Here is a 15,139-nt window from a genome sequence, read left to right on the forward strand (position 1 = left end):
ATTAAACATTAAACGTTCATTAAAGGATTACGAAAATAAAAACGAAAAACATTACGAAATTACGTTCACACCGTCACATCAAACACTACCGTGAACACAAACATCGTCACAACATCATCACAATGAAAACATCGTCACAAACGTTACGTTACGTAATTCAAACCGTGAACACATCGAATATTGGAGAGCCCATTGTCCAAATTTGAAACATGGTGGAATAATATTTACCGACATGAACAGTGATGTGGCTTTTATTGAAATTCTACAAATACTGTTTAGATTTTGATGATTTGCGTGTGATATGATTTAACGGATGTTTATATAAATCGTTTAAAATAAAAAAAGCCTTCAATTTCTGATATTTTACCTTTTCGTTTGGGCCTCCCAATGGAAGCCCCGCCCATAGGGCAGGTACCGTTGCTGGCAGTATTAATTTGTGATTGAAATGATGAATGATGGAATGAAAACATGGAGTTCCTGCTGTCAAGGCCTGACGTTCGACTGAAGGGGGCACAAGAATGTGGAATATATTGGTTCATCGTTTACCATTCGCCGTTTTTTTAACCAAGTCATTCACGAATCGGATGTCCATGCCCGAAGGGTAAAAAAAATGAAAGTTACATTATTTGCTGGCTGGTATCTGGTATTTTATTCCGCTCCAACAGATGATGTTGATTGCTGAAAAGTGAGAAGGCGTGCCATTTCGGTCCGTTTTGAGCCGAGCCAAACTCCTCGTCCTCAACCACAAACCTTTGAGTTTCCAAATGGCAATCTTCATGAAAATTAGCAACGAAGAGGAAGAATATCGCAGCATGACGTCAGAAATCACACGGAAAGACGGAAAGATTCCTTCAATCCCCGCAGTGAGCGCCGCTCCTCTTTGGTCCCAAAAGGACCACCGACCTTCGATGGAGTAAAAAAAGAAGTGAACATGAGGAACGAATGAGATGAAATAATTAATTATAACAAGAAAAAGGATAACAATGAAAAAAAAAAGCCTAAACGATATCTATATTTTAAATCTTTCGTCCATGTTGATGTTTTTATCATATTTTGCCAACAAAACTACACGTAATCATGTGATGTTCATTATTTTCTCAAAGAATGGTCCCGAACGATTCGGGAGGTTAAACACACAACACACACAACAGGCATTTGAAGGCCATTTTCCATGCGAGAGCAGGGGTTGGCCTCGTGAGGAATGGAAACAATATGGCGTACACAGACCACGTGGCCATAATCTTTCGGACACGCCATGCAGGGAAGCTATTGCTATATACAGGGACTCCACCCAATCCCAATCGTCTGTACACAAGAAGTCTCCATGCAACTGTGGATGACATAGCGCTTCTCCTGGTGGGAGAGGATATTACAAGTCAAACGATACTATAATCAATAATCATACTATACCAGCAAACTCGAACAGAAAGATCAAAACCTTTTCCTTAATCGACTCGATTTAATGTTCCATCAACTATGAACACAAGGATCCATGTGCGATGGAGGAATTTCGAAGAGATTTTTGTTACAAGATAACGAGGTAAAAGAAGGAAGTTGGAAAAATCGAGACGCAATATCCGGCGTCATGACGTCAGGAGAGCGTCATGACATTTCGGCTTCCTCGGATTGCATCCAGTCGCTAAATCGTTTATAATCTGCTCCAATCTCAGCGGCAAAGCGAGAAATTATCCAAATAAATAAATCATAATATCGAACCTAATATTACAATTAGGATTTGTTTATAAATATCGTGCAAAATTCACCATTTAAATAGATATTCAGGGAAAAGTGTTGAATACGTCCTGGTAAAGTAAGGCGGTGCTCGCACTAGGACAAGGGAGACCGTGGGGTAAACAACTCATACTTACCTGACAGGAGAAATACCATGTAATGATCATTAAGGTGGTGTTCTCAGGGCGAGGTCCACCCATTGCACTCCGGGTGGGTTGACCCTTGCGATTTCCCCAAATGTGGGAAACTCGACTGTACAATTTGTGGTAGTGGGGGACTGCGTTCGCGCTATCCCCTGATTGTTAAGCTAAAAACAGATGAATTGTGGATGTAGCTATTAGTAAGGCAGCTTAGCAAATGGATGTAGCTGTTAGTAAGGCAGCTTAGCAAATGGATGTAGCTATTAGTAAGGCCGCTTAGCAAGTGGCTGTAGCTATTAGTAAGGCAGCTTAGCGAGTGGATGTAGCTCTTAGTAAGGCAGCTTAGCAAATGGATGTAGCTGTTAGTAAGGCAGCTTAGCAAATGGATGTAGCTATTAGTAAGGCCGCTTAGCAAGTGGCTGTAGCTATTAGTAAGGCAGCTTAGCAAGTGGCTGTAGATATTAGTAAGGCCGCTTAGCAAGTGGATGTAGCTATTAGTAAGGCCGCTTAGCAAATGGATGTAGCTCTTAGTAAGGCAGCTTAGCAAATGGATGTTGCTATTAGTAAGGCAGCTTAGCAAATGGATGTAGCTATTAGTAAGGCAGCTTAGCAAGTGGCTGTAGCTATTAGTAAGGCAGCTTAGCAAATGGATGTAGCTATTAGTAAGGCAGCTTAGCAAGTGGCTATAGCTATTAGTAAGGCAGCTTAGCAAGTGGCTGTAGCGATTGGTAAGGCCGCTTAGCAAATGGATGTTGCTATTAGTAAGGCAGCTTAGCAAATGGATGTAGCTATTAGTAAGGCAGCTTAGCAAATGGATGTAGCTATTAGTAAGGCAGCTTAGCAAGTGGCTGTAGCTATTAGTAAGGCAGCTTAGCAAGTGGCTGTAGCTATTAGTAAGGCAGCTTAGCAAGTGGCTGTAGCTATTAGTAAGGCAGCTTAGCAAGTGGCTGTAGCTATTAGTAAGGCAGCTTAGCAAGTGGCTATAGCTATTAGTAAGGCAGCTTAGCAAGTGGCTATAGCTATTAGTAAGGCAGCTTAGCAAATGGATGTAGCTATTAGTAAGGCAGCTTAGCAAGTGGCTGTAGCTATTAGTAAGGCAGCTTAGCAAATGGATGTAGCTATTAGTAAGGCAGCTTAGCAAGTGGCTGTAGCTATTAGTAAGGCAGCTTAGCAAGTGGCTGTAGCTATTAGTAAGGCAGCTTAGCAAGTGGCTATAGCTATTAGTAAGGCAGCTTAGCAAGTGGCTGTAGCGATTGGTAAGGCCGCTTAGCAAATGGATGTTGCTATTAGTAAGGCAGCTTAGCAAATGGATGTAGCTATTAGTAAGGCAGCTTAGCAAATGGATGTAGCTATTAGTAAGGCAGCTTAGCAAGTGGCTGTAGCTATTAGTAAGGCAGCTTAGCAAGTGGCTGTAGCTATTAGTAAGGCTGCTTGGCAAGTGGCTGTAGCTATTAGTAAGGCAGCTTAGCAAGTGGCTGTAGCTCTTAGTAAGGCAGCTTAGCAAGTGGATGTAGCTATTGGTAAGGCAGCTTAGCAAGTGGATGTAGCTATTAGTAAGGCAGCTTAGCAAATGGATGTGGATGTAGCTATTAGTAAGGCAGCTTAGCAAGTGGATGTAGCTATTAGTAAGGCCGCTTAGCAAATGGCTGTAGCTATTAGTAAGGCAGCTTAGCAAGTGGCTGTAGCTATTGGTAAGGCAGCTTAGCAAATGGATGTAGCTCTTAGTAAGGCAGCTTAGCAAATGGATGTGGACGTTCTGGACAAAAGTGATACATTTTCCCCCACATGCTTCGCATAGCTTTGGCTTTTAATTTTTGGTCGGAACTTGCCTGCTCCTTTAACTTGAGCTTGCTCCTGGACTCTGTGTCCGTCTCACCCACTGATCTCTACACAAACTGGATTGGAGGCTCGACGCCAAATCAACGCCAATCGGTCCATTCGCTGTGAAGTCACCGCAAGTATATTCGTCGCCATATTGGTTCCCCCAGAAAATCTGCGTCCGTTCATTGTCTTTATCAAAAGACAATGCCTGCTATATTTTATAAAATAATTTAATCGAAATTTCAACAAAACACTCGAAAAATTGTTTTCAAAAACAAAACAAAACATTGTTTTCAACGACTACTGAAGAAGACAAATGGGAATCTTTCTCAAGGATCCGGAATTTCAGCTGCAGTATCCATGGCTGTTATGAGCAATACCGTGCTGTTCATATGGACTTATTTCCTGAAGTGCACTCACACCAGTTTGAAACTGCAGTGGAAGATAATCATATTCACAAGCTCGTGAAGATAGCAGCTTCTTGTTATTGTCGAATCAAACTCTTTCATCTTGGGAAAAAGGAGACGGAAGCCATCACCGGAGAGAAAGTCAGGAAGCAGATGTCCAAACTGATTTTGTTCAAGCACCAGTGAGATTATAGAACACACATGATACAGTGCACACATGTTGCTATTTTATATTCTGTAATTATAATTTGTCATAATTTCGCAATATCCTGACGTGTCTTGGAGGAGAATAACAAAAATATTTACTATGACCATTGACCATCATGTTTCTCTGCCCAGAAGTATAACTCAGAAGTTTGTTTTCACAATACTATTCTGATTCTTTGATAAATGGATGCAATTTATTTTCAATGGTACTCACTTCAGTAAGAATATTGTGCTATGTGGAATGAAAAAACAAAACGAACACTTGACCACAAATATGGTACGTATACAAGTATTCACATCCCAATTTATTTTGCAGATCCATGTTATATTATCAGTCATGAAAAAGTAAACGCAGTCCTATTTTCCTATTCTTTAAATTTTTAAAGAATATTTAATTACTATTAATATTTAATATTAATATTATTTAATATTTAATTTAATTATTTAATTATTTAATATTTAATATTATCCTTTATTATTGTAATATTTAATTTATTTAATATTTAATATTTAATTAGAGGGAATTTAAAGAATTTAATATTTAATTATCAGCATATTTCCTACGAAAATTCCACCTTCCCACTTTATTTTATTCCATTCCGAATTGATTTTAATCCGTTCCAGGGTTGAAAAAGCATTATTACAGGATTGATGAAATGCCATCATGCGCTGCTTACGGTTATAAAAACCGCAGCGGTCGATTTGAATGAAGAAGAGGAATCACATTACATCGGCAAATGACATTCGTTTTGGAGAATCGTGGGGGAGCAAAGATGGCGGACAAATGCCTTCAAAAATGAGCTTCCCTTCCTATCCAGTTAGTACAGAGATCAGTAGTTGGGACCACTGATCTAAATATAACCGGATCACTGGTTTGCTGAAAAAACTGAAGTCGCCGGCCGCCATCTTGGTACTCACCATATAGTGTAGGCTGTTATGTCATTTCGTGTTTTTTTTTTGTTAAAAGCAAAATTCCACTTGATTCCTTGTCTTTGGGGTGTCACATGTTCGAAAAAATAAGTTGTTAATTTTTTAAAACGGATTAAGGGTGTCAAATCCAAGATGGCCGCCAAAATATATAAATTCCATTAAAACTGGTATTCTGAACACAGTATGAGGTCCAAATTAATGATAATACCCATAATTTCAATACCAAGGAGTTCAAAAACAATAAATTTCAATATGTTTGCAGTTCTCCTGCTCAATTCCGTGATCTGGACCTATTGAAGTGAATGCAGCAATCCCCTTCGTCACACAGAAATTTCCTTTCAGGAGTTCTGCCCAGACATCTGGAAAAACTTGTTCTGTTTGCTGCATTGTTGACAGGTACAAAGGGAGCAAACGTGCGTAGTTCAGGTGGTCGTGAGCAAAGAAGTACTTGATAAGAGCTTCAGTGCTTTCCATATGCAGCAGCAGGTCCCGTTGTCTGGTAGCTCTAATATACTGAAGGATAGCTTCAAACTGCCTCAAGTAGTTACGGATGTAGTGTTGAATTGGTGCTGGATTGCTTTCAAACTGTCCCAACTTTGTGAGGATATCTCTAGATTCGAACATGGTCATGGTTTCTCTGACGGCATCTCTGAGGTTTTGACGGTTGCCTGTGTTCATGCTGATATCTTTCTGATATGCTTTTTCCAAATCAATGGACGCTTCACTTAGGAACACTTTCTCTTCTGGTGCTTTTGTTAGGAACCTGTCAAAGTAGAGATGGTATAGAGCAAGCAATGTTACAGTATGTGCTTCTAGGGACCTGTAGAGATGTTTTCCATTTAGGATTTGCGTTACGGTTGTTGGAGAATATAGTCCAGCTTCGACCCAAGCCTGGTCAATGCCGCTTCCTTCCACGTATTTGCCTAATGCCGCCAATGCCCAGAAGACTACGTGCAACTCACCAGGCCGAAACAGGAACTGCTTCTTCATTTCATCTCTTTCTACCCATAGTTTCATTGCCATATCATAGAGTTGGAGATCAAGTGTCATCACTGTTATTTTGTCTTTTCCAAGAACCTGAGTTGTCATATTATGTGCTCTCATCAGACCAGTATAAAGGGTTCCGTAGTCTGTAGGTGGTGATCGTATCAGTGGTGGAACTAAAGAGACATTGGTTCGGCTCTCTGAAGAAGACAGCAGGGAGTTAAAAGCACCCCATGTTCCTTGAGACTTTGATTATGCTTGTGTTGCTTGTGTTTGATCTTCAACTGTATCGAGATGTGTTTCTGGAGTCTTGTTTTGTGCTTGAGGTTCGTCATCTCTTTCCCTGAGTTGTGTTTCTGACGAAGTGGTTTGTGATTGCGTTTCATCGCTATGTTCCTCGAGATCTAAACAGCCAATTATCCATGCCATATCGGTCTTCTTGCTCATATCTGTGATGGGATGAGAGCTGCTTAGCTTGCACGGAAACTTCTTCTTTATAATCTCCGGCTTCTTGCATGTGAGATACTCACATTCTACGGCATCAACCAATGTTTGAGAACTTGATGTACGGTCAATTTCGACTTTGGGCAACATTGCTGGCTTGTTGTGGTCTGTGGACTGGTAAACAGCTATTGCTGTTCCATGGAGCGTGTTCATACCGCAAGGCGTGGCTTCCAGAAAGTCAATGTTATCTAAGGCATACCAAACAAATGTATCCTTAACTAGCCAAGGTGGTAGGCAAAGTCCACCTACTGAATCCATTTGCTTTCTGACAGTATTGGCGATGCCAGTCTCAATTTCCATAACTTTGGAATAACTGATGCCAATGTCAAGCTGTTCCAACTTTGATACAAGGGTCTTTGATCTTGTATTCTTGTGCACGTCTAAGGCCAAGCCCACTGAAAGAGGAGTTTCGCAGAGGTTTCTGAAGTCACTCCCTAAGTGTTTTGGTGTAAACGACACCTGTCTGTCAGATTTGTAAGCTTGAACAAAGTGCTGTGCTAAAACGGAGGCACTTTGATCTACAGATGTTCTCCTCCTTTCAGTTTGAATTGGTCTTGGTCCCTGGATGGCATGTTTGCAAAATGTGTACAACAGTGGAGGTGGTTCATAGTCTTGAAATGTCCCACGGAACTTCCAGTTGGGTGAATTGGCAATATCTCGTCTTACTATTGTGGCTGCTTTCAACAGGATCTTCAATTCTCCTGTGAGATCTTCTGTCTCTAGGGCAGTTGACAGAGCTGCTTCTTTTACTTTAGTTGGAAGAACTTGTTCAGGTTTAGTCTTGTCTGGTGGTCTGTTGAAGTGCACATCAGGGATGTTATCCAGAACCAGCTGCTTTAGGAACGGTTTGTACATTTGTTTGGAAGTTAAGGGCACTCCGTTTCCTTCTAATATGTTGATGTAAGTTGTTTGAATATATCATTCATGTTCAAAGCAGTTTCTCTAGTTTTCAGTTCATTTGCTATTACTTCAAGTATCTCAAGGTCAGATATGGCTTGGCCAAAATTTTTTGCTGATCTGAGTTCCTTCGCTCTTGCAATGTCCCTCTTTGCTTTTACAAAGCAAGGTAGATGATATCTGATATCATAAGCAACTGCTGCTAGGGGATCAGTTGCTGCAATAACATTACTTAGCCTTGCCTTCAGATTTACATCATTTGTGTTTCAGCCAATTCCCATAAACTGGGATCCCATATTCTTGGTTGCAACATCATGGAGCTTGACTCTTGTGTCTTCAGCACACAGAACACATTTGATGTTGTCAGTATATTTTTCTCTTCTACCTCTCACGGACGTCGAAGGAGAATCCGCTGCAGAACAAGAAGGACGTCCTATCTTCTTCTGTCGTATGACAGCAACATCTCCCACTAATGCTGCCTTTTTGAATCGTGTCTTTGCCTTATCAATGTTACCTTTGTGTGTAACATTTGCATAGCATCTCTTGTGATAGGAAACACCCTCATTTATCAGTTGTTCTGCAGAAAAGTCCTGAACACGGGCATTCAGTTCAGCATAGTCTGTGTCTCCATATCCATATCGCAGTTGAGCAGAGTCAATGATATTCTGAATGGAATCTAATGCAGGTTTTGCTACATAGCTTTTGTAGTCAGCTTGCCGAACACCAGTCTGGCAAATAAAACACAGCTTGAAATCCACGGCTTTTGGCCTCTTGTCGGGGGGAAGAGCTTCCATCACGGGTATCAACCTCACCTATAGGTTCAAATTAAGGAGAGTGAGGTATACATCATGATAGTTGTAGTGACACCATTTTAAAAAGATATCACTATTTGATGTATTAACAGCTTTTGATATTTGTTTCAGTAACACTATCAATGTAGAATCAAACTCGTCATAATAAGTATCCAATGTTGCTGCATATAACTGTAACTACACTTAACAATCCACCACTAACCTGGCAATAAATCCACTACGTTGTGTTTTGTGCTTGTCGTCAGGGCTTCTACCCGTGGCTTCTTATCAACTTTGATACGAGATGCTTGTTCAAACTTCGGAGAAGGGAGGAACAGGGTTTAGGGCGTTCTAACCTACAAGTATAACAGCAAATGTGTACGTAGGACAACTAGTGTTTAATGCACTACAGATGACAGGAATCAGTACATACCGTGGATGTATAAAAAGGATCATTGAAGGACCATTGCCCACCTTTACAGTCAATGCAAATTGTTTTCTGCTATTCAGTTTCTCTTGTTTTGTTGCTTAAGTTTCTGGTTCATTTTCCAATACTACTCACTAACCTGGCTACTATCAAAACGCTTGTTCAGATACGGTATATCTTGAGTGGGTAAGGACTCCTACCATGGTACAGCTAACAACTTTTTTGCTTGCTAATCTGTCCTGAACTTCAAAATCTGAGGATGGACATGGTTGACAGCATAGTAACCTAAAATAGAAACAGTGCTTTGTACATTAATGTCAATATTATAATCAATATTGTAATACTGGTAGAGGATGTGGACGTTTTCACTCACTCAAATAATAAGATCGGCCTGTGTTTCTAATGGCAGCCATTTTAAAATTCAAGATGGCTGCCATCCACCGTTTTCAACGAATCATTAACATATTTCCCCAACGGCTAAGCATTGCTTGTGCGGGTATTACCACCAAATGGACCTTTTCCATCATTCACAATTTGTGTTATCAAGAACATTAAGTTTTTGTACTGTGGTTATTTAAGAAGTGGCGGCCATATTGGATTTTTCCACCATTTTGAATTTGACTGCCATATTTAAATTAATTGTTTTTGAACTCCTTGGTATTGAAATTATGGGTATTATCATTAATTTGGACCTCATACTGTGTTCAGAATACCAGTTTTAATGGAATTTATATATTTTGGCGGCCATCTTGGATTTGACACCCTGAATCCGTTTAAAAAAATTAACAACCTATTTTTTCGAACATGTGACACCCCAAAGACAAGGAATCAAGTGGAATTTTGCTTTTAACAAAAAAAAAACACGACAGCCATTTTTAAGACATAGCAGCCTACACTAATAACAGGAAAAACGCCCGATAAAACAAAACTCAGTTTATTTTAAAACCTGCTCTTCGTAATCACGACAACATGAAAAAGCGCTATAAAAACGAAAACAACCTGCTAATCATTCATGTTTATTCCACGTTGTTTACTGTGGAATTTTCGGTCCGTAGGGAGTCCCAATATGGCGGCCTCGCGCCCACCAGCAAACGTACTCTCATCGGCTGGGAGTTCCCACGATGACACAGCTCAGTGGTCTGGACTGTCCACACAATCGCATCCGCAAACTCAACCAGAAAGTTCAAAACCTTTTCCTACATCGACTCGTCTTAATCATCCATCAACTATGAACACAAGGATCCATGTGCGATGGAGTAACTTCAAATAGATTATTGTTACAAGATCGCGAAAATCGCGACTCAATATCATGCGTCATGCGTTGATACAGTACTTAGCGTCACAACGTCACGGTGGCGTCATGACGTCAGGCCAGCGTCATGACATTTCGGCTTCCTCGGAAGGCATCCAGTCGCTAAATCGTTTATAATCTGCTCCAATCTCAGCAGCAAAGCGAGAAATTATCCAAATAAATAAATCATAATATCGAACCTAATATTACAATTAGGATTTGTTTACAAATATCGTGCAAAATTCACCATTTAAATAGATATTCAGGGAAAAGTGTTGAATACGTCCTGGTAAAGTAAGGCGGTGCTCGCACTAGGACAAGGGAGACCGTGGGGTAAACAACTCATACTTACCTGACAGGAGAAATACCATGATCATTAAGGTGGTGTTCTCAGGGCGAGGTCCACCCATTGCACTCCGGGTGGGTTGACCCTTGCGATTTCCCCAAATGTGGGAAACTCGACTGTACAATTTGTGGTAGTGGGGGACTGCGTTCGCGCTATCCCCTGATTGTTAAACTAAAAACAGATGAAACATGTCGTTGTTGTTATCACAAGACAAACACGTACAAGTGGTAATCGTTGTTGAAGGATTGTTGTTCATTCAAAATGACTTTTCAGTACAAGGGATGTTCAGAACACCTGACTACAAGTTTCCTTGTGACGTCATTACCTCCACCTGACGGAAGCTGTTTTCACTCCTCTCTGTCTGTGTATAGTCTAGTAGGAAGACTAGGTCCCCCTGCACCCCCCGGAGATATACTTCTAATCAGTGTTTCTAGATTGTAAAAAATGTGTAGAAAATGACTAGCTATGGCCCCAAGCTGAAAAAATGTCCCACATACCATTTTTATGCAAATTACTGCTGCCATTATCAAAAAAACGATTTTTGACATATCTCAGCCAATATTGCAGATAATTGAAAAATGAAGGTGTCTAGACCCATGTTTTGAAGGGCATAGATCATGATAGAACTATTCATAACATGATTACATGTGTCTATGGTATACTAGTATGCTAATTAGTGCTTTATTTACAAAATAATCACAGTTTTACGAAATAATAGACTCATATTAAGGTCCGTCTACACAGACGTTAACACAAAGTTTTATTTTTCTAAATATTACAACTGTCAAAATAGTCCTAGCACTCAATGTGACCACTCTTCTCTTGCTTGTTTTAGATAAACATCATTAGCATTAGTGATTCTACACTGAGTCAGTCATCATCATTTTCATCGAAATCGTCAGAGTCAAACTCTTCTTCTCCTTCCTCTTCCTCCTCCTCTTCGTGCTCTCCTGTGTTCAGAAGATCCACCAGTGAGGTTGGTAGGATGGGACCACTGGACCACATTGGTTTCAACAGTCCTTCATCAGTCCTTATCCATCCTTGCTCCTCATAAGGTTTTGGCTTTTCGATGATAGGTTGATCGGCTCTTTTGTACAATGCTACGCGGTGGTTCACACGCTGGATGTGCGGCTTCAGGGCAGACTGGCATGGAGGAAGGCGAGCCAGATCAACCTTGGACTTGGATGTGAGGGTCTTGTCCTCTCCCACCATTTTTCGTAGCAGCTTGGCACGGACAATGTCCACTGATGACTCGCGACTCTGGCCGTACATCACACAGGTGAATTTTTCTAACTGCCTCTCCACCTCAGGGTTGGCATCCCAGTTGTCACCCAGTTCACCGAATGCCCTGTGAAACCTGGGATTCTTCTCCAGCTTTTTCAAGGGCCCGACTTTTCCCTTCCCTTTGAAGGCACTGGTGCAGTCTTCTCCGCTGAACACATAGTACCCCAGGAGAGTGGCACAGTAGTCCTCTCCCAGGGATTCTGCCAGCTCAGAGACGTTGACAAGTTGGCGATGCTTCCCTGACCCTGTATCCAGGTACACCGTCAGCTTGATGTTGTGGGCATGGTGGAGCAGGATCAGGAGGATGTCTGTGTCCGGTGTTCTGACTACAGCGTTCTTGTATCCGATGGTAGCAGCATGATGGAGGTACAGAACCACCCTGGTATCAGTCTCTTCCTGGTTGCTGTAGATCGTGGGGAGTTCACGTACCTCGACCTGAAACACAAAAAGGCACCGCATTTCAATCACCAGTCACTGCCAGTTTCAGATCTAGACAAACATCACAGGTAATCACCTTTTTTTCAGGAAAAATTACAAATTGAATCGCCATTCACGAAGGGCTTTCAATTTTACCTTGCCATTCGTTGAGGCAAGTTGGTGGGCCTTCCCCTCCACGATCAGCACAGCCATCTCTGTTCTCTCCAGCCTGGTAGCTGCCTCTTGTCCACTCCACACTTTCAGAAGAAGCTGGCACATCTGCTTTTTGTTGTCGTCATTTGCAAGGAACATTTTGAAGTCATATGGCTTCCTGGTTGCTGGTCCAGCCAGAATGATCTTCTCTGAGCTGCCCCGCCTCAGCCTTTCCTGCGCTTTGATTGACTCAGGATGGTAACTGTCAGTGGAGAACAGAAAGTGCTGCTTGGCCACCATCTGATCAAGCACCTGCAAGCATATCTCACCACATGTTGGGGGAAGGTTGGCAAGGGTATGCAGCAGCGCCATTCCATCCTGGATGAACAGGGCATCCTTGGGGTATTGCAGATCTTGTGGTGTGGTGTCCTCTAAAAGGTAGTGCAGAATGGAGGCTTTGTTGGTTTTGCAGAAGAACCCATCTGGTGTCCCAAGGCTAGGAGGCACTGGCATCAGGCAGTACTTCATGAGTTCTCCCAGGTCTAATGGCTCATCTTGACTCTGAGACTTGACAAGGAGCAGGAATGCAAGTATTGTGGTGAGCTGTTTGCTTCGGACAGAGGAGAATGTGCTTTGGTAACTTCCATTTTCCATCTGACACTGCACGGCACAGATCTTGTCCAATGGAGAAGACCAGACGCTTCACCTTTTCTGTCTCGATGCCCTCCTTGCCAGTCATTAGCACGCTGAGAAAGCGGACAAGGTCTGGAGGTAGGATGTCTTCAGGATTGAGCTCCATGTCTTCAGCTGTTGGTGGCCATGGTTGGTCTTTACACTCTCTGAAAGCCTGTAGAATACCCTGGCGAAGTTGGAGGGCAACATTTTGGTTCTTGTTTGTGCTTCCGAGTGTGAATGCTCGTGCGAGAGCATTGGAAACTGTTATGTTTGAGCTGTGCACAAGCCAGAAAGAAATGACATCACATTTGTCATGATCAACCTTCGTGAAGTGGATATGCTCCTTGATTGGGTCATTCTGTAGGCGTTTCAGTAGTTTCTCTGACCGATAATTTGAGTTCTCATATCCATTCAGTTTCAGTTCCTCGACATAGAGCAAGCGCAAGGAAGAAAGCTGTAGAACTTTATTCTGCTGGATGACCTGGGTTTGAATGTGTTCCAGTACTGAGTTGAATGCCTTTTCATGGGCGGCTGACATGCAAGCCTGCTCCTTTGGTGCTTCGGCTCTGTGAATCGCACGCTCATAGTTGTAGAATGCTGTGCGGAAAGCTTTAAAACATGACGGATGGTGTTTGGCCTCACATGCAAAGAGGTCTTTGTTTTTCACCTTTCGATGGAGTCGATAGAGACCCATTTTCTCAGCCCGTGTTTCGATTTGCTCCCATGCATTTTCTTTGTTTTTAAAGGATGGGAAGGTTGTAGGCCTCTCAGTATTGCGATGAGCATCTTTGGTCTCAACTTTCTCACAAAATATACACTCTGGCGGGAAGATGGGTTCAGCAGAACCTCCTGGTTTACGAGGAGAGTGATGCCATGATGAGGTTGATGGCCCTGGTTCTGTATCATCTCCCAGACGATGAAAGTGGCGGACAAAGTGCTTATAACACTTGCTGTGATATCCTACTCTTTCTAGGTCATCAGGAAGAGTTGCCGGGATCTGATCACATACTGATTGCATACGACATGGGGAGTCATGCGGTTGGTTGAGACGTCTATCCCGGATCTTTTGAAGCAGTTGCAGTTTTTCTGAAGCAGATCCTTTAATTTTACGGAGGGGCGTGAAATCCCCATGATCAGACATGGATGGTACATGAAGGATGCATGTAGGAGGAGAGCTTTGGGCTGCAGGTTCTACACTCCGTTTTCTTTTGGGCATGCTTGCTGTCGATGTCTACCATCACTGTTAAATGACAAATAAGAAATCACGAATGATGTTAAAAGTGCCTGTGAAAGGAGGCTCTGAGTTTTCAGTGAGGTAACAGAGGTTCTGAGTCATGTTCTACACTAGGGTACTTTTTAGCTGACTAAACCGTTTAGTGGCATCAAAAGTGCTAATAGCTAAAACATCTAAATTCTTCCACACTAACGTTAGCTATCTAGGCCAATGAAACATTGTGCTAAGTTACTGTAGCTAGCTCAGCTGTCGTGCCTCTTTCTGGTTCAATTCATATACAGAAGTCAACAGATATGTCTCATGTTTGGCATTAACAAAAGTTTAAGTTACACCGACATTAGGAACATACTGTACATAGATGAGGCTAGCTTTAACGTTAGCTAACATGGTGCTAGCTGGCTCAGCTGTTATTCTGCCTGTTTATGATTTCATGCAGAAACTGAAGTCAAGAGTGTGAGTAACATTATAGTTAGCATCTTACCTGGCTAGATTGGAGGATGAATACCAAGAACAACACACAGATGGAATGGAAGACTGAACTTTCAACTGAGGTATTCAATAACATCAACGTTACCAATTGATACGAGCGCGCGACATTACCAATTGATACGAGCGCGCGAGCGCGCATGTTACATGGATGGAAATGTAAAATGGCAGCTATAGCAGCACTAATTTGGATCTCTAGTCTGTCATTTCTGCACTGTGATTGGATAACATAAAAAAATATGTTTGGGAGTTAACAGCAGGAGTTGGTAGATTTTACGTGGGCTGGGTGAGAAACCTTTAAATAAGCAAGTGAAAATCTCTCGCAATACAAAGTCAATGGTGGGAAGAAAAGTTGAGTGGTACCAATGTTACTGCCAATGTCCCGCCCCTATGCAAGACTCAGGAGCATCTTGT

At 41.9% G+C, this 15,139-nt stretch overlaps 1 protein-coding gene, 1 long non-coding RNA gene and 2 other non-coding genes across 5 annotated transcripts; 2 read left to right on the forward strand and 2 right to left on the reverse strand.

Moving 5' to 3' along the window:
* Positions 1-235: 235 nt before the first annotated feature.
* Positions 236-1,547, reverse strand: LOC144893545 (uncharacterized). 2 transcript variants are annotated; one of them, XR_013624452.1, is made up of 2 exons: positions 1,439-1,547; positions 236-903 (listed from the first exon to the last, which is right to left on the reverse strand). It is a non-coding gene; the product is annotated as an uncharacterized LOC144893545 (long non-coding RNA). The 2 variants fall into 2 exon arrangements; XR_013624451.1 differs by having other exon boundaries at positions 1,411-1,541.
* Positions 1,548-1,860: 313 nt separating this feature from the next.
* LOC137435832 (U1 spliceosomal RNA) lies at positions 1,861-2,029 on the forward strand. The gene has a single exon (XR_013624651.1). It is a non-coding gene; the product is annotated as a U1 spliceosomal RNA (small nuclear RNA).
* An 8,445-nt stretch (positions 2,030-10,474) lies between these two features.
* On the forward strand, positions 10,475-10,638 carry LOC137435882 (U1 spliceosomal RNA). Its single transcript, XR_010986176.2, has one exon. It is a non-coding gene; the product is annotated as a U1 spliceosomal RNA (small nuclear RNA).
* Positions 10,639-11,084: 446 nt separating this feature from the next.
* LOC144893546 (uncharacterized) lies at positions 11,085-12,876 on the reverse strand. Its single transcript, XM_078784037.1, has 2 exons — positions 12,334-12,876; positions 11,085-12,195 (listed from the first exon to the last, which is right to left on the reverse strand). Exons 1-2 carry the CDS (start codon positions 12,856-12,858, stop codon positions 11,347-11,349), a joined length of 1,374 nt encoding a protein of 457 aa, XP_078640163.1. The 5' UTR covers positions 12,859-12,876; the 3' UTR covers positions 11,085-11,346.
* Positions 12,877-15,139: the final 2,263 nt, after the last annotated feature.

This window comes from Myxine glutinosa, chromosome 9 (genome assembly GCF_964187855.1).
Source record: "Myxine glutinosa chromosome 9, kmMyxGlut1.1, whole genome shotgun sequence".
NCBI classification, from domain to species: Eukaryota; Metazoa; Chordata; class Myxini; order Myxiniformes; family Myxinidae; genus Myxine; species Myxine glutinosa.